This window comes from Salvelinus namaycush, chromosome 10 (genome assembly GCF_016432855.1).
Source record: "Salvelinus namaycush isolate Seneca chromosome 10, SaNama_1.0, whole genome shotgun sequence".
In the NCBI taxonomy this organism is placed as follows: Eukaryota; Metazoa; Chordata; class Actinopteri; order Salmoniformes; family Salmonidae; genus Salvelinus; species Salvelinus namaycush.
In genome coordinates, this window is record NC_052316.1 from 43574124 (window position 1) to 43601863 (window position 27740).

Consider the following 27740-nt stretch of genomic DNA (forward strand, 5'->3'; position numbering starts at 1 on the left):
CAGCACCCTCAGCACCTCTACTTATCTCGGCTCTGACTAAAGCAGTTGTTGATTAAGCCACAATACAATGTACCTCATATGATTGGCCAATAGAGGGGGCCATGTAAACATGATCAGTCAGTGATCCAACATCAAGCCAGTCCTCAAGTCTTCTCAGGACTTGTTTGGGGGTTTTGTAATCTTCAACATTTTCAGAGATATAACATGGCTACATGCATAAAATACTAATCTGGTATTTAAAAATATTTCATGAGCTATTTATTCTCAATCACACTGGCACATTGATGGCCATACACAGCCAGCCCCCTGTTGGTCATCTGAAAACCTGTTGTATAGAACATTTAACAGAATATCTCATGATTTGGGACTCAGGACCTTAACATTTGTAATCTTTATTTAGTGTAGATAAACATCTTCTTCTTGTTTGTTTTTTCCATTTATGTTTTGAGGTTGGACTTTAGCGTGTAGTGCGTCACCTCGTTAGTCAGCACAGTCATCACCTTTAGTTGGCACTCCCTATTCTAGAAAAACATTCCTTTATCTGATCTTCCCTGTTTTTGTGTTGCTAAACTTTTTGGTTTGATTCCTGTCTTTAAGTTTGGTGTGGGTTTTTCTAATGTTTGCCTCTTCTTGAGCAAATGTTGTGGGCTCTCACAGTGGGTGTCTTTTAGGTTCCAGTTGTTGTTGCTAGGCAACTTTCAGTGGACATCCCCAGGAGTGTCTTTCAAAACCCCTCCTAGAACCCCTCCTAGAACCCCTCCTAGAACCCCTCCTAGAATCCCACCTGTTTAGTTTTGGTTGATGGTCAGTGACTCTTTGTTAATCCTCCCCTTCTGTTGGAGCTACATTATTTGGTTTTCTTGCTGGGGAACGTAACAACATTGATGTCATCAAAAACCTTTTATGCTACTGTATGCAAGGAACAAAGTTCAGAACATTTAAAGGTGGTTTTCACAGACCCAGATGAAGCCTAGATCTGGACAAGGAATTGCTTTCAATAGATATTTCCCATTGACCCTGTTATTCAGTCCAGGAGTAGGTTTAATCTGGGTCAGACAATCCAGCCCTAAAAGTAAAAACGGCCTAATACATTGACAGAATATTTGGTAACAGTTTACATGAAAATAGTCAATGTAGAGCTAATGAACAAAAAGTAGCCTAATACATAAACCTTCTTTGAAAATCTTCTTTACACTCTCTTTGGATAATTCATTCCGATAATTTTAAAGTTAACAGCAGGTATTTTGCATGTAAGTTTAAGTACATAAAGTAACCTAATAATCAATTATTCAAATACGTCTGTTTGCTTTGAGGGGAAAATGACAACACAACCACATTGGCTTTTGAGATTGTATTTTATTCATTTAACTATGGAAGACCATCTGACATTACTGACATTTCTCCATGGACTCATGGGACAGACAATAACCCTATTTTCTAGCATGGCTACTAGCACCACTTCCACTGATACTGTCACCACTTCCACTGATACTGTCACCACTTCCACTGCTACTGTCACCACTTCCACTGCTACTGTCACCACTTCCACTGCTACTGTCACCACTTCCACTGCTACTGTCACCACTTCCACTGCTACTGTCACCACTTCCACTGATACTGTCACCACTTCCACTGATACTGTCACCACTTCCACTGATACTATCACCACTTCCACTGATACTGTCACCACTTCCACTGATACTGTCACCACTTCCACTGCTACTGTCACCACTTCCACTGCTACTGTCACCACTTCCACTGATACTGTCACCACTTCCACTGATACTGTCACCACTTCCACTGCTACTGTCACCACTTCCACTGATACTGTCACCACTTCCACTGATACTATCACCACTTCCACTGATACTGTCACCACTTCCACTGATACTGTCACCACTTCCACTGCTACTAACACCACTTCCACTGATACTATCACCACTTCCACTGATACTGTCACCACTTCCACTGATACTATCACCACTTCCACTGATACTGTCACCACTTCCACTGATACTATCACCACTTCCACTGATAATGTCACCACTGATACTGTCACCACTTCCACTGATACTGTCATCACTTCCACTGATACTGTCACCACTTCCACTGATACTGTCACCACTTCCACTGCTACTATCACCACTTCCACTGATACTATCACCACTGATACTGTCACCACTTCCACTGATACTGTCACCACTTCCACTGATACTATCACCACTTCCACTGATACTGTCACCACTTCCACTGATACTGTCACCACTTCCACTGATACTGTCACCACTTCCACTGATACTGTCACCACTTCCACTGATACTGTCACCACTTCCACTGATACTGTCACCACTTCCCCTGCTACTATCACCACTTCCACTGATACTGTCACCACTTCCACTGCTACTATCACCACTTCCACTGATACTATCACCACTGCTCCAGAAACAGTACCAGCAGCCAGTGCACCAAGCAGTCCTAAAGCACTTCTTGTTAAAATCACGTTTATGGCAATATTTGCCCAAAGGGAAAAAGACAAGCAGAGAAAAAATTGACCCTAATATGAAGTGCAGACAAATCATTGTGTTCTGTATGGAATGTTCTCTCAATCACATGTCTAGTACTCTGACTTGCCAAAAAGTAGGGAAGTAACAAAATGCTTGTAGTTGTTTCCAATGAGGTTATAGTGACTTGTGTGGCCAACTTCCTTCATAATGACGTCAATGTTCCTTGGTGTGTACTTGTCATCAAGGTAGTTGTTGATTTTGTGAACACGCCTTGCTGCCAAATCCTCTAACTTCCCTATTGTAACGTGCCTTTACAGGAACCGCTGGGTGAGCTACTGTTGGAGAAGCAGGCCCGTCTACAAAACAGAAGGGGGAAAAAGGAGTGTGTGTTTTGATGATTAGAGAGAGAGAGAGAGAGAGAGAGAACATCAAATGCTGAAGCTGATTAAATAAGTTTAAAAAGTTCTGACTCGAACGTTCTTGTTCAGAAGTCAGTTTAACTGTGCTGTTCAGAAGTCAGTTTAACTGTGCTGTTCAGAAGTCAGTTTAACTGGGCTGTTCAGAAGTCAGTTTAACTGTGCTGTGTAGAAGTCAGTCTAACTGTGCTGTTCAGAAGTCAGTTTAACTGGGCTGTTCAGAAGTCAGTTTAACTGTGCTGTTCAGAAGTCAGTTTAACTGTGCTGTTCAGAAGTCAGTTTAACTGGGCTGTTCAGAAGTCAGTTTAACTGTGCTGTTCAGAAGTCAGTTTAACTGTGCTGTTCAGAAGTCAGTTTAACTGTGCTGTTCAGAAGTCAGTTTAACTGTGCTGTTCAGAAGTCAGTTTAACTGTGCTGTTCAGAAGTCAGTTTAACTGTGCTGTGTAGAAGTCAGTTTAACTGTGCTGTTCAGAAGTCAGTTTAACTGTGCTGTTCAGAAGTCAGTTTAACTGTGCTGTTCAGAAGTCAGTTTAACTGTGCTGTTCAGAAGTCAGTTTAACTGGGCTGTTCAGAAGTCAGTTTAACTGTGCTGTTCAGAAGTCAGTTTAACTGTGCTGTTCAGAAGTCAGTTTAACTGTGCTGTTCAGAAGTCAGTCTAACTGTGCTGTTCAGAAGTCAGTTTAACTGTGCTGTTCAGAAGTCAGTTTAACTGTGCTGTTCAGAAGTCAGTTTAACTGTGCTGTTCAGAAGTCAGTTTAACTGTGCTGTTCAGAAGTCAGTTTAACTATGCTGTTCAGAAGTCAGTTTAACTGTGCTGTTCAGAAGTCAGTTCTGTCAGTTCTGTCCAGAAATATACTGTTAAGATTTAACTTTGGATTATGTTTACATTCTCCCCCAGTTCTGGAATTGTAATGAGCCATAAATACATTTCCAGTAAAACATCATACCTGGAGTTACCACATGGATGACATCTCCATGTCCAATGTACAGAGCCCAGTGGTTGTATGTACCCCTGTTTATCTCAATCATGTCACCAATCTCCATCTAAGATTAAGGTGGGAAAGAATATATATATATACACAGTACCAGTCAAAAGTTTGGACACACCTTTACTATTTTCTACATTGTAGAATAACAGCGAATACATCAAAACTATGAAATAATACATATGGAATCATGTGGTAACCAAAAAAGTGTTGAACAAATCAAAATATATTTTATATTTGAGATTCTTCAAAGTAGCCACCCTTTGACTTGATGACAGCTTTGCACACTCATGGCATTCTCTCAACCAGCTTCATGAGGTATTCTACAATGTAGAAAATATTTAAAAAATAAGAAAAACCCTTGAATGAGTAGGTATGTCCAAACTTTTGACTGGTAATGTATATATATACTTTTTTACATAATTCCACTTTGACATTATGGGATAATGTGTAGATAAGTGACACAAAATCTAAATGTTAAATTCAGGCTGTAACACAACAAAATTTGGAAAAAGTCAAGGGCTGTGAATAGTTCCTGAAGGCACTCTAGGCCCACACAATTATACCTACGGAGGAGCGGCTTCTATGAAGAAACTTTGAATGTCTTTGAACTTCAGAGAGTTTAACGTTGGACCAGAGATAGCTATCTAACAAGCTTGTGTGTGTGCATAGCGGCACCAGAATTAAAATAAAACAAGTCTTACCTTTTTGTAGTTAATAAATCCTATGTGAAGCGTAATAACTATAGTATCCTTAACTAGCATTGAAAAAGTCAAACTATTCTTCTCGAATAAAAAACCTCTCTTCCTAATTTCTCAATCACATTTGTAACCTCAGTAGGCTACAGCAATGCATCGGAGGGGAGGGGCTACAGTAGACTATGCTTCGGAGGGGAGGGGCTACAACTCTGCTTCGGAGGGGAGGGGCTACAGTAGACTATGCTTCGGAGGGGAGGGGCTACAGTAGACTATGCTTTGGATGGGAGGGGCTACAGAAATACTTTGGAGGGGAGGGGCTACAGTAGACTATGCTTTGGAGGGGAGGGGCTACAGCTATGCTTCGGAGGGGAGGGGCTACAGTAGACTATGCTTCGGATGGGAGGGGCTACAGAAATACTTTGGAGGGGAGGGGCTACAGTAAGTAGACTATACTTCGGATGGGAGGGGCTACAGAAATACTTTGGAGGGGAGGGGCTACAGTAGACTATGCTTCGGAGGGGAGGGGCTACAGAAATACTTCGGAGGGGCAGGTAGCCTACATTACATGCACACACACTGGCAAGGATGTCCAGCTGGCAGGCATAGTGAGGGCTTTGCATAGGCCTTTTTCTGGGTCTGGAAAAACTTACCAGAACATAAAATAACATTAATAGCCTTTTCCTGGTGACCTCATGGGTGAAATGTAATAACTTCATAATTAATAAACTATAAAACAAATTAAACGGCATAAAATCCGGTGTTTCTATGTCAAACGGTTTTGTTAAATTTCAGTTTTCTGTGATGTATGTAAAGTGTAATATTGGGATGCAAACTCAAAATGTAATACACTTCAACTCTGTATCTGACATGGTACAGGTGTCTTCTTTGTTCTTAAGCCCATAACCATGTGTGTGAGGTGTATACTTTTGTTTCCAAGTACATTTGTTTAAGACTACCAAGAAACACTCTGCGTGACCCTCATTTAGCCCACTGCAGTAAAAGGTTAACCGGTTCCCATGCTTTTAAAATAACGGTTCTGTTCAAGAAAACACTTTCGTTCCGTGTTCTGATTCTGTTCCCTGAACCTGTTCCAACCCCTTGTATTAAAGCAGTTTATGCCACTATTTAACACAGCCATGTCTATACTGGTAATGCCATTTTAATGATGCCTGTTGTCCTGCTTTGTTGATAGTCTGTCTATCAGTCGCTAACTGAAAGCATTCTCAAATCAACCACAGTAAGACTACTTAGACTTTATTTCTAGTTATGCAAAAATATCCATGGTCAGCAGTAGCAATTTTCTTTACATTTTGGTTTGACATAAGCAATAAAAACATGATTCTTATGTAGAACTACACAATGAAGTCGTTAGTCAAAATCCCATCAGAGTAAAACAGATTCTTTGATTTCAGTATTCATATGTCCACTCTGAGTAAGTCATTTGGCAAAAAAATAAAAGCACGGTCACATCAAATTGCAGTCCAGGCCAATATCACTAAGAGTATGAACATAGCCTTGTGCACTGTACCATAGTTTTACTGTTAATACACAGCATAACCTTTAGTCCTTAAAGGGGTCAGTACCTTTAGTTAAATTGTATGACGATCACATGAAATATCTGATCTGAAAGCAACCACTTCCCCTAGCCCCCTACCCTTCAGGTCTGCAATCACTTCCCCTAGGCCCCTACCCTTCAGGTCTGCAACCACTTCCCCTAGCCCCCTACCCTTCAGGTCTGCAATCACTTCCCCTAGCCCCCTACCCTTCAGGTCTGCAACCACTTCCCCTAGCCCCCTACCCTTCAGGTCTGCAACCACTTCCCCTAGCCCCCTACCCTTCAGGTCTGCAACCACTTCCCCTAGGCCCCCTACCCTTCAGGTCTGCAACCACTTCCCCTAGGCCCCTACCCTTCAGGTCTGCAACCACTTCCCCTAGGCCCCTACCCTTCAGGTCTGCAACCACTTCCCCTAGGCCCCTACCCTTCAGGTCTGCAACCACTTCCCCTAGGCCCCTACCCTTCAGGTCTGCAACCACTTCCCCTAGGCCCCCTACCCTTCAGGTCTGCAACCACTTCCCCTAGGCCCCTACCCTTCAGGTCTGCAATCACTTCCCCTAGGCCCCCTACCCTTCAGGTCTGCAACCACTTCCCCTAGGCCCCTACCCTTCAGGTCTGCAACCACTTCCCCTAGGCCCCTACCCTTCAGGTCTGCAACCACTTCCCCTAGCCCCCTACCCTTCAGGTCTGCAACCACTTCCCCTAGGCCCCTACCCTTCAGGTCTGCAACCACTTCCCCTAGGCCCCTACCCTTCAGGTCTGCAACCACTTCCCCTAGCCCCCTACCCTTCAGGTCTGCAATCACTTCCCCTAGCCCCCTACCCTTCAGGTCTGCAATCACTTCCCCTAGGCCCCTACCCTTCAGGTCTGCAACCACTTCCCCTAGGCCCCTACCCTTCAGGTCTGCAACCACTTCCCCTAGGCCCCTACCCTTCAGGTCTGCAACCACTTCCCCTAGGCCCCTACCCTTCAGGTCTGCAACCACTTCCCCTAGCCCCCTACTCTTCAGGTCTGCAACCACTTCCCCTAGGCCCCTACCCTTCAGGTCTGCAACCACTTCCCCTAGGCCCCTACCCTTCAGGTCTGCAACCACTTCCCCTAGCCCCCTACCCTTCAGGTCTAAGCAGTACGGTCCTGGCTCCACCTAGCCTTCCAATAGGCCTTATGACAAGGGTCAACCCTACAGTTAGTTTACTTTCAGGCTAATGACATAATGCTGGTGTGTACGATGCTTTGATCCCTTTGTGTTTGTCATCGATCACATCATGGAGGGTTCTTAGTTCCGTTTAAGAATGCAAGGGTTCTATTATCAGGTAATCCACTATACAATCTCTGTCATTGGTATAAAACTTGAGGTATCAATGTATAAGACAGGGGTGACTCGTTGGGACTCAGGATGCGTGTGAGGGGTTATCTATCATATACATTCACCTCTGCTAGCTTGTGCAAGTGTTCGGCACCATAGCATGTACTGTAGCATGTATGCTATTGCTTATACTATGGAGAGAGCCTGGTATTTGCATAACATTCAGAGATTTACATGACCACAAATGCATAATGTACACATGACATTTTCCACTATAAGCTCAACATGAATGTAAATCAAACTCAACGATTTACATGAATAGAGGGCTCAGGACAAAACACAATCACAACCACAATCCCTGTGGCTGAATCTCAAATGGCACCCTATTCCCTTTATAGTGCACTACGTTTGAGTACCAGAGCCCTATGCACTGTAGCTAAGGGGAATAGGGTCCCATATGAGACCCAGGGGCCTAACACAGCAGCCAGAGATCCACACAGAACCTGGGGTCAGAGTCACGTTGGGCGCCATGGAGATGGAGGTAGTAGTGGCAGTGGGCCTTTAGTTACAGTCTGTGTTTCAGAGCCCTGTTCTGTATTCCAGAGCCCTGTTCTGTATTCCAGAGCCCTGTTCTGTGTTCCGGAGCCCTGTTCTGTATTCCGGAGCCCTGTTCTGTGTTCCAGAGCCCTGTTTTGTATTCCGGAGCCCTGTTCTGTATTCCAGAGCCCTGTTCCGTATTCCAGAGCCCTGTTCTGTGTTCCGGAGCCCTGTTCTGTATTCCGGAGCCCTGTTCTGTGTTCCAGAGCCCTGTTTTGTATTCCGGAGCCCTGTTCTGTATTCCGGAGCCCTGTTCTGTATTCTGGAGCCCTGTTCTGTGTTCAGGAGCCCTGTTCTGTGTTCAGGAGCCCTGTTCTGTGTTCCGGAGCCCTGTTCTGTGTTCCGGAGCCCTGTTCTGTGTTTCAGAGCCCTGTTCTGTGTTTCAGAGCCCTGTTCTGTATTCTAGAACCCTGTTCTGTGTTCCAGAGCCTTGTTCTGTGTTTCAGAGCACTGTTCTGTGTCCCAGAGCCCTGTTCTGTGTCCCAGAGTCCTGTTCTGTGTTCCAGAGTCCTGTTCTGTGTTCCAGAGTCCTGTTCTGTGTTCCAGAGCCCTGTTCTGTGTTTCAGAGTCCTGTTCTGTGTTCCAGAGTCCTGTTCTGTGTTCCAGAGTCCTGTTCTGTGTTCCAGAGTCCTGTTCTGTGTTTCAGAGTCCTGTTCTGTGTTCCAGAGTCCTGTTCTGTGTTCCAGCGTCTTGTTCTGTGTTTCAGAGCCCTGTTCTGTTTTCCAGAGCCCTGTTCTGTGTTCCAGAGCCCTGTTCTGTGTTCCAGAGCCCTGTTCTGTGTTCCAGAGTCCTGTTCTGTGTTCCAGCGTCTTGTTCTGTGTTTCAGAGCCCTGTTCTGTTTTCCAGAGCCCTGTTCTGTGTTCCAGAGCCCTGTTCTGTGTTCCAGAGCCCTGTTCTGTGTTTCAGACAGGTCAAAAAGAGAGGTCATGATACAGATCAGGAAATATACTCCAAAACAAATGTATAATTTCCTTGGAATACACAGGACAGCTAAACTACCAATGGTTTGATTCCAGCTCCATTCACTGGAAGCTCAGTGTGTGACTCTGTGTGAGTGAGTAGCAAAATAGTCCTCCTCTACTAAATCCTCAAGAATTTAGACATTTATGACATCAGTGGCTAATCCCTCTCCATCCCATTCTAGGTTCTAGGTTCCAGGTTCCTCCAGGGTCCTGTGGGTCCCAGGCTCCTGTCCTCACTGCCCAGGGACGTAGGGCCAGCTAATGGAGCTCCCAGAGAGTTGCATGTCCCTGATGAGGGTCTCGATGGGCGTCTTGCCCACCAGGCGCATAAAGAACAGCTGGGAGATGAGGTTGGCGGGCACGGCCCTGAGGGCAGGCAGGCGGAGGAGCAGACGGCCGAAGCGCTGGGGCTGACCCGGGTACTGCATCCTCTCGTACTCCATCAGAGCCACCTGGGCCTTCTCCTGTAGAGACTCTACGTGGACGGGGTCTGTCAGACCACACGCATCTGAAGAGGACAACAGAGGACACACAGACAGACAGACGTAAGCATGGATTTAAAGTCGATCAGAAGTTCAGAAATGGTCAGTGCTACAGTGCAGAAGGCAGACAGGAGCTACGGTAGAGTGTCTCACAGCCTGAGATCAACGAGACATGCTGACTGAAAGAGCAGATGTGCTATTGCAGAGGTGTAGGTCTACATTTGTCATATTTCTCATATGGACAGAGATATAATGCTTTAAAAGGCTGTTCATATGAGAAATGCTGACGTACAGACTGACCTTAGAATCTGCACAACTCATTTTTGTCTAGATTGAAATATTAGTGGGAGTAAAATGAACACTCATTCCAAAGTTATGAGCCTAGGCCTGTATCCCACTTCCTCCCATATTCTCTCTTTCTAATCTGAGAGCAAGGAAGAGTTACAGTGCCTTCAGAAAGTATTCACAATGCTGTTGTTACAAAGTGGGATTAAAATTGATTTAATTGTCATTTCTTGTCAACTATTTACACACAAAAAATCATGACAAATAAAACACTAATATACTATCTTGATGAGATAAGTGTTCAACCCCCTGAGTCAATACATGTTAGAATCACCTCTGGAAGAGATTACAGCTGTGAGGGTTTCTGGGTAAGTCTCTAAGAGCTTTGCACACCTGGATTGGGCAACATTTGCTCATTATTATTTTCAATATTCTTCAAGCACTGTCAAATTGGTTGTTGATCATTGCTAGACAACCATTTCCAGGTCTTGCCATAGATTTTCAAGTAGATTTAAGTCAAAACTGTAACTCGGCCACTTCACTGTCTTCTTGGTAAGCAACTCAGTGTAGATTTGGCCTTATTGTCCTGCTGAAAGGTGAATTAATCTCCCAGTGTCTGTATAGGGGTCTTGGTTAGGGCCTTAGAGTGACGACCAACCAGTACACTGACCTGGAGACAAGAGGGCGGTGGCCTTAGAGAGACAACCAACCAGTACACTGACCTGGAGACAAGAAGGCGGTGGCCTTAGAGAGACGACCAACCAATATACTGACCTGGAGACAAGAGGGCGATGGCCTTGAGGCAGCTGTACTCTGCCGAGTCCACCTGAAGCCGGGTCAGCTTATCCACCTGGTCCTGGAACACCCTCACCTGGTCCATGAAGGACACAACCCTCTCTGCTGACATGGGTGAGGAGTGGAAGCCGGCGGCAGCCAGCAGTGGGGCCATGTGCAGCGGCAGGGCGGACTGGGCTGCGTTCAGGACGAACAGCTCGCTCCAGCTCAGTCTCAGCAGAGCCACCTGCTCAGAGACGGGTAGCTCAGGGAAGTAGGGGATGCTCCTGGCCCACTCAATGGTGCTGAAGAGGAGGCGTGCCGCCAGCTCACAGATGTTGTCAATGCCCATGACGGAGCCTCCTCCAGCACCTTGCATCTGCTGCTGCTGGCCGTACTGGGGACCGTAGCGGCTGCTGGGGTACGGTTCGGCACGGAGCAGCTGGGAGATGAGCTCAGACACAGGCTGGCCGTTGAAGAATTCACCGCCTACTGGCCCGGCCCCGGTACCACCACCTCCGCCGACCAAAGAAGTGGGACTGATGCCTGAGTGGGATGGAGGGATGCGTCCACGCTGGACTGCTGGAGGGAAGAGAGAAAGGGAGGAGAGGGGAAGAGGGAGAGAGAAAGGGCTTTGTAGAGGTTATAGAGGCTGATGTAAAATAGGGAAGGGTAGTGTGTTTTTCTTTTGATTTGGGAAGGGTAGTGTGTTTTTCTTTTGAATTGGGAAGGGTAGTGTGTTTTTTCTTTTGATTTGGGAAGGGTAGTGTGTTTTTTGTTATTGGGCACAGAGGAGTGTGGTGTTTTTTTCCCTGGTTTACATTGACCCTTTTTTTACTAAATCATTACAGGTTTTACTAAATAAATCATTACAGGTTTTACTAAATAAATCATTACAGGTTTTACTATAACATCTCTTCCACCCTAGACACATTTTCTCATCTGCTTGCATGAGCCTCCCCTACATTAAGGTGTTTTGGTGCTTCCAAAACATTTACTATACCACAGGTCAGCATAGTCTAGTCTAACGGTCTAACCTGTCCTCGATCCACCATTCATAGTGACAATAGTGACAGGTGGATTGTTTGCCCAGATCTATAATATGCTAACTAGCATGAAAACACACATAAAGTCACTCAAAGCTGCACCAATGTTTTATATAAGCAGAGAAGCCAGGTGTGTCATTACGCATGAAAGAACAGTGAAGACATGAGACAAGCAGCTCACAATGCTTCCCTAATGATCTTGTTTAGAGACAATTCACATATCCTACCTAGACTAGCCTTGCAATAAATAACTACATGATGGTTTTCAAGTGAGAACAACATTCCACCTCTAGGCTGTAAACTGCATTGAAAATGTCATTTTGAATAACGGCGCAAAAGCCCTGTAATTTGAATATTAAATTCCATGAATTTAATTGGGATCAGTTGTGGGTCTTCGCTGGACAGTTTATAAGGTCTAGAGAGACATACTGAGATGCGCTGTCATAATGTGCCCAGGAAAGTCATTCTCTCTCTGCCTCCAATATAACCATAAATATTTGTCATTTCACTTTTATAAAATGTATTACCTTTTAGGTGTGTCATAAACACAACCAGTCACCATGTTTTAATCTGATTAGGCTGCTTCTAAAGTCTCCTGTAGGAACGCGCACATTCGTCCAAAATATAATTCCAGCATCCAAACTGTGCAGATTTTGGTGTTGAAAACACAAACCGTGATGTTGAAGCTCCCCCAAGTCGGTATGCTTTGCTTATTGGTTGTTGTGTATTGGTGGAAAGTGTGTTGCATATACTTTATATAAATATAGCATAAAAATGCTGACAGAGCTGTAGATGCCTAGCCTGGGGTTTCCCAAACTGGGTCCTGGGGCCCTCTCAGTGCACATTTTGTTTTTTGTTGCAATAACACTACACAGCTGATTCAAATAATCAACTAATCATCAAGCTTTGATCATTTAAATCAGCTGTGTAGTTTTAGAGCAAAAAACCAACATGTGCAACACTTGGGCTCCCCAGGACCCAGTTTGGGAAACGCTGACCCAGCTGATTATTGTCTGCAGCTCTGATCGTAGTGGGGCGGCAGGTAGCCTAGTGGTTAGAGCGTCTGACTTGCCTAGTTAAATAAAGAAACGTGAAAGGAGAGTTAGCTTGTCTGTGGTGGTTGGTGAACCCTCAACCTTTTGGCCCGTAGCCTGCGTGGCACATGCTGAAGTGTCAAAGTTGATATCCACATTTATAAACACAGGGTAGCTACAGTTACACTATATATACAAAAGTACAGTATGTGGACACCCCTTCAAATGAGTGAATTGGCTATTTCAGGAGTGATGAATCACGTTTCACCATCTGGCAGTCCGATGGACAAATCTGGGTTTGGCGGATGCCAGGTGAACGCTACCTGCCCAAATACATAGAGCCAACTGTAAAGTTTGGTGGAGGAGGAATAATGGTCTGGGGCCTGTTTTTCATGGTTCGGGCTCCTTAGTTCCAGTAAAGGGAAATCTTAATGCTACAGCACACAATGACATTCCAGATGATTCTGTGCTTCCAACTTTGTGGCAGCAATTTAGGGAAGGCCCTTTCCTGTTTCAGCATGGCAATGCCCCCATGCACAAAGCGAGGTCCATACAGAAATGGTTTGTCGAGATTGGTGTGGAAGAGCTTGACTGGCCTGCACAGACCCCTGACCTCAACCCCATCAAACACCTTTGGGATGAATTGGAATGCCGACTGCGAGCCAGGCCTAATCGCCCAACATCAGTGCCCGACCTCATTAATGCTCTTGTGGCTGAATGGAAGCAAGTCCCCACAGCAATGTTCCAACAGCTAGTGGAAAGCCTTCCCAGAAAAGCGGAGGCTGTTCTAGCAGCAAAGGGGCGACCAACTCCATATTAATACCCATGATTTTGGAATAAGATGTTCGACGATCAGGTGTCCACATACTTTTGGTCATGTAGTGTATTTGTGGCCATAAACACTATTGTGAGGGAGGGTGTCCAATTTCTTTTTTAGTACAAGGGGAGGGTCATGTCAAAATATTTTTTACGTTGGGGAGGGGGGGGTTCTTTTTTTTAATGACACCTCAAGTTGGACCCACCAAACGGCGAAGGTGATCTAAGCGTTTCCAGGTAATGTGGAAACACTGTGGCCTGGCTGCGTCAGTGCTGTCGTTGGGTCACTCAGACCCCTGCATGAATATCCCTGCTGAATATAGCTCTGGGCTGGTGTCAGCTCCAAACAGAATACAGGCTGGGTTATTCAACCTTCACACTGCCTGGGAAATGCCTCTGGCACCTAGCCCTGAATGATACGTACTACGTAGTGGTACTTAGAGACTAGGGGTCAACAGTGTGTTGGTTAGAGGATAGAGCTAAACTGCTTTACAAATACTTTGCAACATGAATTAAGTATAAAACACGTTTGCATTTATATGAAACTGAGACAGTTTTCCTCACCCATTAACACCTTAAAATAGCTTCAGGGGTTTTAAAATTGAGCTTGATGTAGTTTACAGTGTAAATATGCAAATATTTTGGCCACCTGACAAGAGTTGTGAAATGTCAGCTCTGTTTATAACGGCAGGGGCATGTTTTTGAAAAACGATCTTGATGCAGTCAGTTACGATATATGGAACATTTGGATTGGCCTCTGCTTTAGGCATGGTCTGACTGGCAGAGATGTTGTGCAATAGGTAAGATAGGATAGTTACCTTCTTTGCGCATGCCAACACGGAAGCATTTCTTCAGCCGGCAGTATTGGCACTGGTTGCGGTGATGCTGGTCTATCTGGCATTCTCGATTCGACCTGCACAACAGAACATTAAACATAGAACTTAGAACGTGTTATCATAACGAACTTAGAACATAGAACGTGTTATCATAATGTGATTCTCTACAATTTCTCTCCCTCTCTCTCTCTCTCTCTCTGTCTCTCTCTCTCTGTCTCTCTCTCTATCCCTGTATAGCTGTGTAGGCCAGTATAGCTGTATCCAGCTGGGCATACACTGGTTTAATCAATATTGTTGCACATCATTTCAATGAAATGACTCCACGAGGGAGGCAAAAGGGGGCTTGGCCCACACAGTTGAAACTTGTGCCCCCTCAGTTTTAGTTTTATGTCGCTCTATAAAAATAACTAAAAAGTTCAAATGATTGAGTGATAGGTTGGCACAAAATCTGTATCTCCACTGCGCTGTGTCAGCACAATGGACATGGTGTGTGTAGTGGGGTTATGGAAAGCCACTGGGGCCGGTAGGTATGATTCCTTTGGGTTTCCACAAAAAGCGGGGGAAAAACGCTTCTCATCTGTGGTAGGCTAAGTGAATAACGAGGTACGACTCCGCCTGTAATATTATGATTCTGATTTATATAGGCGTTTTTTTTAAATGCCATGTATGTGTCAACGATTGTGGACATTATTGAGTTGCTTGTTTCAAACCAACAACCACTGAGGGAGGCATTGGATGTGACAAACGTGTTCAGTCAGCACAGAAGAAGAAGCTACACCCGAGGAAAAGCACAGAAGAAGAAGCTACACCTGAGGAAAAGCACAGAAGAAGAAGCTACACCCGAGGAAAAGCTCAACTAATCCCCAACCGGCATCTGACGGGCGATCTTACAAGAAGATTTCGGGGAGAGCATCAAGGATGCTGCAACTCTTCTGAAAAGATAAGAAACAATCTAGCTGATTGGTTTTCGATCAACATCTTACTTTTAGCGTGCAGGATGCTGTCCGTGGTGCTGATAGAGCGCAGGGGGATTTCACGCCATTGAACCTGGCACTTCTAGGTTAATAGCATTTTAACTTTTATATTTATTGTGTTAATAGCGTGATATAAGCAGAATTCAATATAATTCCAATGCAAGAACCAAAATGACGCTCCTGGGCAGTAGCTACCCATCGTTATGTTTCATCATAGACATACAATCATTCTGGCATCCCGAGTGGTGCTGCTGTCTAAGGAACTGCATCGGAGGTGCTAGGGGCGTCACTACAGACCCGGGTTTGATCCCAGGCTGTGTCGCGACGGTGAGACCCATGAGGCGGAGCACAATCGGCCCAGTGTCGTCCAGGTTAGGGGAGGGTTTGGCCGGCTGGGATGTCCTTGTCCCATTGCGCTCTAGCGACTCCTTGTGGCGGGCCAGGCGCATGCACGCTGACTTGTGTTGTACAGCGTTTCCTCCGACACAATGGTGCGGCTGGCTTCCGGGTTAAGCTGGCAGGTGTTAAGGAGCGCGGTTTGGCGAGTCATGTTTTGGAGGACGCATGACTTGCCTCTCCAGAGCCCGTTGGGGAGTTGCAGCAATGAGACAAGATCGTAATTGGATATCACGAAATTGGGAAGAAAAAGGGAGTAAAATAAAAATAAATAAAACATTTGATTCATTGTATTATGGTATTCTTGGTAAACTATTTGTTTTCATGGTTGTAAATGGAACTGTGTGCCATATCCCAACATGTTGCTAAAGAGGGCCTATAGGCCTATTTACCTGGCAAGACCGCTGTGCATGTCTAGGCCTGTATAGATGTCTAGGCCTGTATAGATGTCTAGGCCTGTATAGCTGTCTAGGCCTGTATAGATGTCTAGGCCTGTATAGCTGTCTAGGCCTGTATAGCTGTCTAGGCCTGTATAGCTGTCTAGGCCTGTATAGCTGTCTAGGCCTGTATAGATATCTAGGCCTGTATAGCTGTCTAGGCCTGTATAGCTGTCTAGGCCTGTATAGATGTCTAGGCCTGTATAGCTGTCTAGGCCTGTATAGCTGTCTAGGCCTGTATAGCTGTCTAGGCCTGTATAGCTGTCTAGGCCTGTATAGCTGTCTAGGCCTGTATAGCTGTCTAGGCCTGTATAGATGTCTAGGCCTGTATAGATGTCTAGGCCTGTATAGCTGTCTAGGCCTGTATAGATGTCTAGGCCTGTATAGATGTCTAGGCCTGTATAGCTGTCTAGGCCTGTATAGCTGTCTAGGCCTGTATAGATGTCTAGGCCTGTATAGATGTCTAGGCCTGTATAGCTGTCTAGGCCTGTATAGCTGTCTAGGCCTGTATAGATGTCTAGGCCTGTATAGCTGTCTAGGCCTGTATAGCTGTCTAGGCCTGTATAGATATCTAGGCCTGTATAGATGTCTAGGCCTGTATAGATGTCTAGGCCTGTATAGATGTCTAGGCCTGTATAGATGTCTAGGCCTGTATACCTGTCTAGGCCTGTATAGCTGTCTAGGCCTGTATAGATATCTAGGCCTGTATAGATGTCTAGGCCTGTATAGCTGTCTAGGCCTGTATAGCTGTCTAGGCCTGTATAGATATCTAGGCCTGTATAGATATCTAGGCCTGTATAGATGTCTAGGCCTGTATAGCTGTCTAGGCCTGTATAGATATCTAGGCCTGTATAGATGTCTAGGCCTGTATACCTGTCTAGGCCTGTATAGCTGTCTAGGCCTGTATAGATGTCTAGGCCTGTATAGATGTCTAGGCCTGTATAGCTGTCTAGGCCTGTATAGATGTCTAGGCCTGTATAGCTGTCTAGGCCTGTATAGCTGTCTAGGCCTGTATACCTGTCTAGGCCTGTATAGATGTCTAGGCCTGTATAGATGTCTAGGCCTGTATAGATGTCTAGGCCTGTATAGATGTCTAGGCCTGTATAGCTGTCTAGGCCTGTATAGCTGTCTAGGCCTGTATAGATGTCTAGGCCTGTATAGCTGTCTAGGCCTGTATAGCTGTCTAGGCCTGTATAGCTGTCTAGGCCTGTATAGCTGTCTAGGCCTGTATAGATGTCTAGGCCTGTATAGCTGTCTAGGCCTGTATAGCTGTCTAGGCCTGTATAGCTGTCTAGGCCTGTATAATCTTGGTTACCCAGAAGTAAAAAATCTTGAGAAAGTTTGTCATTTCATATTTTACTTCTGGGGGGAATGTCCTGTATGATTCAAAATGTAGGAAACAGATTAAGAGCATTTTAACCACTGTGTAGTAGGCTGTACAGTAACAGGTCAATGGACAGAGAGAAGGGAAAGTTAACCATAGGAACGTTGTCATTTGGGTAATTTGTAAAATGGCGGTATTCAATCTGAACTGGATAACAAGAAGTAAGCCTACATCTTCTCATGCAGCATTTTTGAGACAATGTGCAGTTGAGCTTATTTTCCCTTCACACTGTAAACATAGAGTAAACATAGAGTAAACACTGTAAACATAGTGTAAACACTGTAAACATAGAGTAAACACTGTAAACATAGTGTAAACACTGTAAACATAGTGTAAACACTGTAAACATAGAGTAAACATAGAGTAAACACTGTAAACATAGTGTAAACACTGTAAACATAGAGTAAACACTGTAAACATAGAGTAAACACTGTAAACATAGTGTAAACACTGTAAACATAGAGTAAACACTGTAAACATAGTGTAAACACTGTAAACATAGTGTAAACACTGTAAACATAGAGTAAACACTGTAAACATAGAGTAAACACTGTAAACATAGAGTAAACATAGAGTAAACACTGTAAACATAGTGTAAACACTGTAAACATAGAGTAAACACTGTAAACATAGAGCAAACACTGTAAACATAGTGTAAACACTGTAAACATAGAGTAAACACTGTAAACATAGTGTAAACACTGTAAACATAGAGTAAACACTGTAAACATAGTGTAAACACTGTAAACATAGAGTAAACACTGTAAACATAGAGTAAACACTGTAAACATAGAGTAAACACTGTAAACATAGTGTAAACACTGTAAACATAGAGTAAACACTGTAAACATAGTGTAAACACTGTAAACATAGAGTAAACACTGTAAACATAGTGTAAACACTGTAAACATAGAGCAAACGCTGTAAACATAGTGTAAACACTGTCAACATAGAGTAAACAGAGTAAACACTGTCAACATAGAGTAAACATAGTGTAAACACTGTAAACATAGAGGAAACACTGTAAACATAGTGTAAATACTGTAAACATTGTGTAAACACTGTAAACATAGAGTAAACATTGTAAAAAATAGTGTAAACACTGTAAACATAGAGCAAACACTGTAAACATAGTGTAAACATTGTCAACTTAGAGTAAACATAGAGTAAACACTGTCAACATAGTGTAAATATTGTAAAAATAGCGTAAACACTGTAAACATAGAGCAAACACTGTAAACATAGTGTAAACACTGTAAACATAGAGTAAACACTGTAAACATAGAGTAAACATAGTGTAAACACTGTAAACATAGAGCAAACACTGTAAACATAGTGTAAACACTGTAAACATAGTGTAAATACTGTAAACATTGTGTAAACACTGTAAACATAGAGTAAACATTGTAAAATAGCGTAAACACTGTAAACATAGAGCAAACACTGTAAACATAGTGTAAACACTGTAAACATAGTGTAAATAATGTCAACATTGTGTAAACACTGTAAACATAGTGTAAACACTGTAAACATAGAGGAAACACTGTAAACATAGTGTAAATACTGTAAACATTGTGTAAACACTGTAAACATAGAGTAAACATTGTAAAAAATAGTGTAAACACTGTAAACATAGAGCAAACACTGTAAACATAGTGTAAACATTGTCAACTTAGAGTAAACATAGAGTAAACACTGTCAACATAGTGTAAATATTGTAAAAATAGCGTAAACACTGTAAACATAGAGCAAACACTGTAAACATAGTGTAAACACTGTCAACATAGAGTAAACACTGTAAACATAGAGTAAACACTGTAAACATAGTGTAAACACTGTAAACATAGAGTAAACACTGTAAACATAGTGTAAACACTGTAAACATAGAGTAAACACTGTAAACATAGTGTAAACACTGTAAACATAGAGTAAACACTGTAAACATAGAGTAAACATAGTGTAAACACTGTAAACATAGAGCAAACACTGTAAACATAGTGTAAATACTGTAAACATTGTGTAAACACTGTAAACATAGAGTAAACATTGTAAAATAGCGTAAACACTGTAAACATAGAGCAAACACTGTAAACATAGTGTAAACACTGTAAACATAGTGTAAACACTGTAAACATAGTGTAAACACTGTAAACATAGAGCAAACACTTTAAACATGGTGTAAGCACTGTAAACATAGAGTAAACACTGTCAACATAGATTAAACATAGAGTAAACACTGTCAACATAGATTAAACATAGAGCAAACACTGTAAACATAGTGTAAATAATGTCAACATTGTGTAAACACTGTAAACATAGTGTAAATATTGTAAAATAGCATAAACACTGTAAACATAGAGCAAACACTGTAAACATAGTGTAAACACTGTCAACATAGTGTAAACACTGTAAACATAGAGCAAACACTGTAAACATAGTGTAAATACTGTAAACATTGTGTAAACACTGTAAACATAGAGTAAACATTGTAAAAATAGCGTAAACACTGTAAACAAAGAGCAAACACTGTAAACATAGTGTAAACACTGTAAACATAGTGTAAATAATGTCAACATTGTGTAAACACTGTAAACACAGAGTAAACACTGTAAACATAGCGTAAACAATGGAAACATAGAGTAAACATAGTGTAAACACTGTAAACATAGTGTAAACACTGTAAACATAGTGTAAACACTGTAAACATAGAGTAAACACTGTAAACATAGAGCAAACACTTTAAACATAGAGTAAACACTGTCAACATAGTGTCAACACTGTCAACATAGTGTCAACACTGTCAACATAGTGTAAATACTGCAACCACCAGCTCCATGAATCTAACATGCATTCTTACAGCAAAGGACCAATATGTGTTTATCCCTGACAGCACTGAAACCAGCTTGGCGGCTTTTTAATTGAATATAGCCCTTAGATAGTAAACAATAAACAAAGGGTCATATTCCTCAGGAGTGTGATGTGGTAGTGCAGTCAATATATTATTGACTATAAACTAGGTGGGAGTGGTAAAGGCACATTTGTATGGTTCTGATTAAAAAAATATGTATTTTGCCATGTGTATATTATACACCTGAAAATGTAAAACATAAACCTGAGTTAAAGCTGCAACACAGCCTAACCCAGAGTGGAATCCCCTAAGGGAAATATGATCTAACAAGTTACAGGTTCTATATTTATTATGTACATATGATTTATACAAAGGGTGTGTCTAATCCTGAATGCTGATTGGTTAAAACCGCATTCCAGCCGGTGTCTATTCCACAAGTTACCACAGGCTAAATCTATGACGTTAAAATGCCTATTTACTCTGTTCCATCTGACTGCGCAATCCACTGTCTCATCAGCCCAGCCAGGCAATTTATAAACTTGATGTCCACTATATAAAGCATCTAGACATGATTTATTGTAGACTAACATTTAGTTATCAACAGTGTAAAACTTGCTGTCTGTCTCTCCGATATTTGCAACATTGTTTCAATATTCTGCCCCATAGTAATGAACGTGTCGGGACTCGTGAAGGAGACAGACAGGCATGCAGCGTTTCTCCGCCAGTCAAAATCATGAATCAGCTGGCATAATTTTTATGGATATATACAAAGAAATGTCAATGGAAAAAAGTGCAGCTAGTTTGCAGTCTGATTGTGTTAGCTGTGTTGTTGGCCAGCTCCTCTGAACAACAGTGTCCTGACAAGAGAGCACATTTTTTATGCCAGGTGAAATAGCGCATCATTAGCTCATTGCTATGGATGTATCCAAATAAATGTCACTAGAAAACAGCTTAAACAAATGCAAATGTAGCTACTTTGCTGTTATTCTAGCTGCTTTTTTATGTGACTGTAAATTAGCTGTAGATGGCTAGCTAGCAAGCAAGAGATAAGAATGTTGCCAGCCAGTAAGGAAATGGAACATTTAGAACGAATGACTTGGTCGCGTCCATAGATACAGAACAAAAATACTGAACAACTGAGTCGCATCTCTAACCAACGACCAGCCGGCTTGGGTAGCAACCCTAGATTTGTGTCGAGACTATATCTTGTGGAAGGATGAAATAGTATGAATAAATCCTAAAAAGAAAGTTTTTAATTAAAATATATCAATCATTATTTGAATATGTTGGTAACCCGTTGTATAAAGGTGATAATGCACTCATAGCCGGTGTTTGGAGGATATATTGGTACGGTTTGCAGCACCCGTGCCAATATGTCCTCCAAACACCGGCTTCGAGGGCATTTTCACTTAAATGAACACCATGAGCAGAATATGAATTTTTGAGATCCATTAAAGTACACAGTAACCTTTGACATTAACTTACGACTAGCACACAGCTCAGACACCCATGCGTACCCTACAAGACATGTCCCCAGAGGTGTGTAACAGTGATAACACCAAGTAAAACTGAAATGATAACTTAAAACACAAAATATAAATATCCATTAACAAACTTCTTATAGCTTATTAGACACATTTCCACTACCTGAACACATACTACTTAAATAAAAAAACATAACTTGTACTTTCTCTAAACCTTTTTTTTTATTATTGTTTTGCACATGAACATATTTTCTTGTGAATATACAGAGTGGCTGCACCGACCTGCAGAGCCGCCGAAAAACGTGTGGCGAGACAGAATTTGCACCAGTACTTTTCAATCTGACCACACCACTTTCAAAGCAGCAGCACTTTTCAGCGCATTTTCACACTTCTACATTTACCTGCCATGTCGCAGTCTACCATTGAAGACTAAAATGCAGAAAAATTGTGGCACTAGGCGCCATTTAAAAAAGATTATGAGCATGGCCTTATTTGTATTTGTATTGATTATGGATCCCCATTAGCTGCTGCTTTTCCTGGGGTCCGGCAAAATTAAAATAGTTATACAACTTTAAAAACATTACAATACATTCATAATATATTTCAACACACTAAGTGTGTTCCCTCAGGCCCCTACTCCAATAACACATTCTATTGCTGGCATCAGTTACCAGATGTGGAATAGAGTTCCATGTAGTCATGGCTCTATGTAGTACTGTGCGCCTCCCATAGTCTGTTCTGGACTTGGGGACTGTGAAGAGACCTCTGGGGACATGTCTTGTAGGGTACGCATGGGTGTCTGAGCTGTGTGCTAGTCGTTTAAACAGACAGCTCAATGCTTTCAACATGTCAATACCTCAATACCAACATGTCAATAAGTAGTGATGAAGTCAATTTCTCCTCCTCTAGCCAGGAGAGATTGACATGCATATTATTAATGTTTGCTCTCTGTGTACATCCAAGGGCCAGCCGTGCTGCCTGTTCTGAGCCAATTGCAATTTTCCTAAGTCCCTCTTTGTAGCACCTGACCACACGACTGAACAGTAGTCCAGGTGGGACAAAACTAGAGCCTGTAGGACCTGCCTTGTTGATAGTGCTGTTAAGAAGGTAGACACTAGGGCCTGTAGGACCTGCCTTGTTGATAGTGCTGTTAAGAAGGTAGAAACTAGGGCCTGTAGGACCTGCCTTGTTGATAGTGCTGTTAAGAAGGTAGAGACTAGAGCCTGTAGGACCTGCCTTGTTGATAGTGTAGTTAAGAAGGTAGAGACTAGGACCTGCCTTGTTGATAGTGCTGTTAAGAAGGTAGAGACTAGGGCCTGTAGGACCTGCCTTGTTGATAGTGCTGTTAAGAAGGTAGAGACTAGAGCCTGTAGGACCTGCCTTGTTGATAGTGCTGTTAAGAAGGTAGAGAAGCTCTTTATTATGGACAGACTTCTCCCCATCTTACTAGTTTTGTATCAATATGTTTTGACCATGACAGTTTACAATCCAGGGTTACTCCAAGCAGTTTAGTCACCTCAACTTGCTCAATTTCCACATTATTTATTATAAGATTTAGTTGAGGTTTAGGGTATAGTGAATGATTTGTCTTAAATACAATGCTTTTAGTTTTGGAAATATTTAGGACTAACTTATTCCTTGCCACCCATTCGGAAACTAACTGCAGGTCTTTGTTAAGTGTTGCAGTCATTTCAGTTGCTGTAGTAGCTGATGTGTTTAGTGTTGAGTTATCCGCGTACATAGACACACTGGCTTTACTCAAAGCATGTCGTTAGTAAACATTGAAGAAAGTAAGGGGCCTAGACAGCTTCCACAGCTGCCTTGTGGAATTCCTGATTCTACCTGGATTATGTTGGAGAGGCGTCCATTAAAGAACACCCTCTGTGTTCTGTTAGACAGGTAACTCTTTATCCACAATATAGCAGGGGGTGTAAAGCCATAATACATAGGTTTTTCCAGCAGCAGACTATGATCGATAATGTCTAAAGCGGCACTGAAGTCTAACAAAACAGTTCCAACAATCTTTTTATCATAAATTTCTCTCAGCCAATCATCAGTCATTTGTGTAAGTGATGTGCTTGTTGAATGTCCTTCCCTATAAGCGTGCTGAAAGTCTGTTGTCAATTTGTTTACTGTAAAATAGCACTGTATCTGGTCAAACACCATTTTCCCCAAAACTTTACTACGGGTTGGTAACAGGCTTATTGGTCGGCTATTTGAACCAGTAAAGGAGGCTTTACTACTCTAAGGTAGAGGCCTGAGGGCACACACTTTCTAGTACGCTTAAATTGAAGATATGGCAAATAGGAGAGGTAATATCGTCCTCTATTATCCTCAGTAATTTTCCATCCAAGTTGTCAGACCCTGGTGGCTTGTCATTGTTGATAGACAACAATACTTTTTTCACCTCTTCCGGACTAACTTTACGGAATTCAAACTTACAATTTTTGTCTTTAATAATTTGGTCATATATACTTGGATGTGTAGTGCCACACAAGCTCACAGAACGGGACCGCCGAGTGCTGAAACGTGTAGCGCATTAAAATAGTCTGTGCTCGGATACAACAAAATGTTCCAAACTGCCTCTGGAAGCAACGTCAATACATGAACTGTTCGTCGGGAGCTTCATGAAATGGGTTTCCATGGCCGAGCAGCCGCACACAAGCCTAAGATCACCATGCACAATGCCAAGCGTGAGCTGGAGTGGTGTAAAGCTCGCCGCCATTGGACTCTGGAGCAGTGGAAATCCGTTCTCTGGAGTGATGAGTCATTCTTTACCATCTGGCAGTCCGACGGACGAATCTGGGCTTGGCGGATGCTAGGAGAACGCTACCTAACCAAATGCATAGTGCCAACTGTAAAGTTTGGTGGAGGAAGAATTATGGTCTGGGGCTGTTTTCATGGTTCGGCCTAGGCCCCTTAGTTCCAGTGAAGGGAAATCTTAACGCTACAGCATACAATGACATTCTAGACAATTCTATGCTTCCAACATTGCCCTTTCCTGTTTCAGCATGATAATGCCCCCAGTAGGTCATCCCTACTGCCTCTGATATGGCGGACTCACTAAACACAAACGCTTAATTTGTAAATGATGTCTGAGTGTCGGAGTGTGTCCCTGGCTATCCATACATTTTAAAAACAATAAAATGGTGCCATCTGTAAGTGATTTATACTTTTACTTTTGATACTTAAGTATATTTTGGCAATTTATTTACTTTTGATATTGAAGTATACTTAGAACCAAATACTTTTAGACTTTTACTCAAGTAGTATTTTACTGGGTGTATTCAACTTTTGCTTGAGTCACTTTCTTTATTAAGGTAACTATACTTTTACTCAACTATCACAATTGGGTACTTTTTCTACCCATGGTGCTGCCCTACAGAATGCTGTTGAGACTACTGTAGACCTTCATTGAAAAACAGTGTCTGTTAATAAGTTATTTGGTGACGTGAAAATATTTAGTATAGTTGTATCGAAAAAGGAAAACTTTTCTTATGTTTCACTATTTTTATTTTAATGAAATTCACTGAGTAGCATGGTCCTCCTCTTCCTTCTCTGAGGAGCATCCACTGCTGAGCAACATGATTGGCTATTCATTCGAGCACCACTTCGCTCCTGCGAATCACAATTTCTCGAGCACTGAGCAGTACGCTACATAAATTGATAGCTACGTTTACACAGCAAAGGTGAGCTGTCCTTAGCAAAAAGAAGTGCCCATCAATCTACTCGCCGAACTTATTTGATTTAGGGAAAGTGATTTACAAAAATAAACATTCAATAGTGAACATACCAACAATGTGGTGGCTACTGTTGAAAGCAAAATAAAAATCACTGTAGCGTTGATCTTGACTAGCCTACTGTAGACAGGTCAGTATCTATTTTGGAACGTCATTGTCTTAAAGGGGCAGCATCCTATTTTAAAATGTAAAAATGAATACGTCTCAAAATGGCATACTTTAGAAACAAACATGAATGTGATTAATACCATGATATTCTAAAGAATAGAATAATGACTTGCATTGGTAAATTATATGAATCAGCTTTTTATCACAATAGCCAAATGTAGCCTATTAATATCTGAATATAGAGAGGAAGCAGGCCAATCTATAGGGCCTGCATGACCCCAATCCATTTAAAAAATACACCATGTCCGCACCAGTAGAAATTCTGTTCGGGCCAGCAGATTTTTGGCCAACTGGCCCGGTTGGGTTAACTTTGAACCCTGTCATAGCCTACGAATAGGACCCAGAGTTTTACACAAACAGGTCATGAGATCAAGAAAAACTCCAGGCCCCAGAAAAGACATGCACAAGTTTTGCCACAGCACTTTTGATCCAGTGGTGCCACCTCTGCCTACCTGCAGGAGTAGTTGAGGTTCCTTCTGATGCTCCTCTTGAAGAAGCTCTTACAGCCCTCGCAGGTGAATACGCCGTAGTGTTTACCACTGGACTTGTCCCCACACACCACGCAGTCCACCACGCACACCTTGTCTTCGTCTCCCACCTCCACATCACTCCCGGCCTGGGGCGAGCCCTCCTCATCCCCACGCAGGTAAGCCTTCTCCCCACCCAGTCCGTTGGTCTCCCGGTTAGGATTGCCCCATCCCCCGCTCACCATGGCCATATCGGAGCTAAACGGCCGACACACACACTCTCTCTTACACACGCCTGTCCACTCACCAAGTGCTCTACTCTTTTCTCTGAAACTCTTCAGCTACAACACTTTAGTTTCTAATCATACAAAAATACGTTTTTTTGAGTTCACTTCCAGGAAAAGTAATAGAGTTGACCTATTTCCCCTTCTGTCTCTGTGAAATGACCCGGAGGTCCTTCTCACTGCTCTACTTCTCTACCGTCGCTCTCCTTTTCTTCTCCTCCTCTCCTCTGTCTTTCCTGTGACCCAAGTCAATGACTCCTCCTAAAAGTTCTGACACAACGAGTGGTTCAGAGTTCAGGAGGGGGAAAAGGGTGCAGCCTGCCCTTTCACAGAAAACAATACATTACACTTAGAGGCTTAGGCTCTCCCTCTCTCTCTGTTTCTCTGTCTCTCTTTCTCTCTCTCTGTCTCTCCCTCTATCGCTCTCTCTTTATCTCTTTCTCTCTCTCTGTCTCTCCCTCTATCCCTCTCTCTTTATCTCTTTCTCTCTCTATATATATATATATCCCTCTCTCTCTCTCTCTTTCTATCCCCCTCTCTCTCTCTCTCTCTCTCTCTCTCTCTCTCTCTCTCTCTCTCTCTCTCTCTCTCTCTCTCTCTCTCTCTCTCTCTCTCTCTCTCTCTCTCTCCCTCCCAGAGGGAAAAAAACACCTCTTCCGTAGGATTACTTTACTACTTACAAACTAGTCAGACCAGTTCTGGGCTGTGTAGAAAGTGCCATCTATCAATCTAACAGGCAGAAGCACAGAACTCATTTCTGTCAAGAACTTCTGATACAAGCAGCTATTCAGAGAATGTTAGAAATGGACTGTTGTCATTCAACCCCCATTAGAAGGTTGAGTTACTTTGTCTTTGGTCTGTTGCTAGTAGTCTATGTTTGGTTCACAGTTTACACATGCTCACACCCTCACAAACTTGTATAAACAGCCCTTTTGGTTTCACAAGCTTGGCAGAACTATCCTATCTCCCCAGACAGCCAATACTCAAAGACGATAGACGAATCCAGAGAACAACCAGACTGATTCTATAGGCAGACTATCTATAGGCAGACTGACTCTATAGGCAGACTGAATCTAATGCAGACTGAATCTAACGCAGACTGAATCTAACGCAGACTGAATCTATAGGCAGACTAAATCTATAGGCAAACTGAATCTAACGCAGACTGAATCTAACGCAGACTGAATCTATAAGCAGACTGAATCGAATGCAGACTGAGTCTAATGCAGACTGAATCTATAGGCATACTGAATCTAATGCA

General features: G+C 42.7%; 1 protein-coding gene across 2 annotated transcripts; it reads right to left on the reverse strand.

Moving 5' to 3' along the window:
- Window positions 1-6421: 6421 nt before the first annotated feature.
- Window positions 6422-26940, reverse strand: nr2f6b (nuclear receptor subfamily 2, group F, member 6b). Of its 2 annotated transcripts, none has more exons than XM_039002917.1 (4): window positions 26181-26940; window positions 14280-14374; window positions 10566-11144; window positions 6422-9532 (listed from the first exon to the last, which is right to left on the reverse strand). In XM_039002917.1, exons 1-4 carry the CDS (start codon window positions 26444-26446, stop codon window positions 9258-9260), a joined length of 1215 nt encoding a protein of 404 aa, XP_038858845.1. In that variant the 5' UTR covers window positions 26447-26940; the 3' UTR covers window positions 6422-9257. The 2 variants fall into 2 exon arrangements, with proteins under 2 accessions (XP_038858845.1, XP_038858844.1); XM_039002916.1 differs by having other exon boundaries at window positions 6423-9532; window positions 10566-11147.
- Window positions 26941-27740: the final 800 nt, after the last annotated feature.